This window comes from Bison bison, unplaced genomic scaffold (genome assembly GCF_000754665.1).
Source record: "Bison bison bison isolate TAMUID 2011002044 unplaced genomic scaffold, Bison_UMD1.0 scf7180017864371, whole genome shotgun sequence".
NCBI lineage: Eukaryota > Metazoa > Chordata > Mammalia > Artiodactyla > Bovidae > Bison > Bison bison.
The window spans coordinates 2,081,280-2,083,014 of NW_011494943.1; the positions used below are offsets into that span (position 1 = coordinate 2,081,280).

At 44.0% G+C, this 1,735-nt stretch overlaps 1 protein-coding gene across 1 annotated transcript in view; it reads right to left on the reverse strand.

The window, feature by feature from the left end:
- Window positions 1-1,735, reverse strand: part of ABCA10 (ATP-binding cassette, sub-family A (ABC1), member 10) — a 54,673-nt gene that overhangs the window by 42,377 nt on the left and 10,561 nt on the right. The window contains exons 6-7 of the mRNA XM_010856478.1: window positions 1,028-1,254; window positions 318-459 (exon numbers count right to left, since the gene is read on the reverse strand). Coding sequence (XP_010854780.1) covers window positions 318-459; window positions 1,028-1,254 — 369 coding nt within the window. The remainder of the gene's footprint in view (window positions 1-317; window positions 460-1,027; window positions 1,255-1,735) is intronic.

Here is a 1,735-nt window from a genome sequence, read left to right on the forward strand (position 1 = left end):
GCTGCTAAGCCGCTTCAGTCGTGTCCGACTCTGTGCAACCCCACAGACGGCAGCCCACCAGGCTCCCCCGTCCCTGGGACTCTCCAGGCAAGAACACTGGAGTGGGTTGCCATTTCCTTCTCCAATGCATGAGAGTGAAAAGTGAAAGTGAAGTCGCTCAGTCGTGTCCAACTCCTAGTGACCCCATGGACTGCAGCCCACCAGGCTCCCCTGTCCCTGGGATTCTCCAGGCAAGAACACTGGAGTGGGGTGCCCTTTACTGGCTCACATACCTGAGACTTGAAGTAGGATGAGAAATGCATATTTTGCCAACTCACCAAAGACAGGCCGTACAGGGTGAAAAGCGAGACCAGCACCACGAAGCCAGTAAGGATAACCATTTGGAATAATTTTATGACCAGAGTCATGAAAATGGACACAACAAAGACGAAGCCAGCATACATCAGCGCCCAGGAGAGCCTACGGTAGAAGCAGAGAATTAATTCAGAGCGTCGCACGTCCGCAAACACGCGAGAGGCGGTATATGAGAGTTCAGGGTGCACACTCCGGGAACGAACAGACTGGAGTCAAGTTTATTATCGACGTGTGGCTCTGTGCACTCTAGTGGTGTGATCAGGGGCAAGCCTCTTTTCTCACTCCGTCTGTAAAATGGGATTAATTGTGTTAACTATCTCATATGGTTGTTTTGAGGATTCAATGAAATAATGCCCATGAAGACTTTTGCCTAGCAATTATTAAAATTATCTTAACAAACACAAAATGAATGTTAAAATTAACATTGTCACTGTCGTTCAGTCACTAGGTCGTGTCTGACTCTGCAACCCCGTGGACTGCAGCACGCCAGGCTCCTCTGTCCTCCACCATCTCCCCAAGTTTGCTCAGCCTCATGTCCTTTGAGTCAGCGCTTCTATCCAACCATCTCATCCTCTGTCACCCTCTTCTCCGTTTGCCTTCAATATTTCCCAGCATCAGGGTCCTTTCCAATGAGTTCCCCCAGGTATTAATGTGGGATACACAGTTAACTCACCAAAATGCTGACTGTTGAAGACCCATGGCTGTCATCAGCTTCTTAAATTTTTTTCGTTCCTTTGTAATGTTTAATGATGCAACATACACAAAAGGGGAGAAATAAACAATACAAATAAAAATGAACCATTCGTTTATACTTTCTCCCTTAGAAATGAAAGGGGGTGTCCTCATATTTATTCCAACAACTGATATCAACTCTTCCATCACAGAATGATTCGTTGTGACCTAAATTGGGATGTTAACAAACAAATGCATTAGGTTAACTATAAAAGAAATAGACTAGAAAACCACATTTATTGTTTTTTTCATTTTCATACAGAAGAATTTATATATTTCTAGCAGCTTAAACAACAGATTGGTTCCAAATAGGAAAAGGAGTACGTCAAGGCTGTATATTGTCACCCTGCTTATTTAACTTATATGCAGAGTACATCATGAGAAACGCTGGGCTGGAAAAAGCACAAGCTGGAATCAAGATTGCCGGGAGAAACATCAATAACCTCAGATATGCAGATGACACCACCCTTATGGCAGAAAGTGAAGAGGAACTAAAAAGCCTCTTGATGAAAGTGAAAGAGGAGAGTGAAAATGTTGGCTTAAAACTCAACATTCAGAAAACGAAGATCATGGCATCTGGTCCCATCACTTCATGGGAAATAGATGGGGAAACAGTGGTAACAGTGTCAGACTTTATTTTTTGGGACTC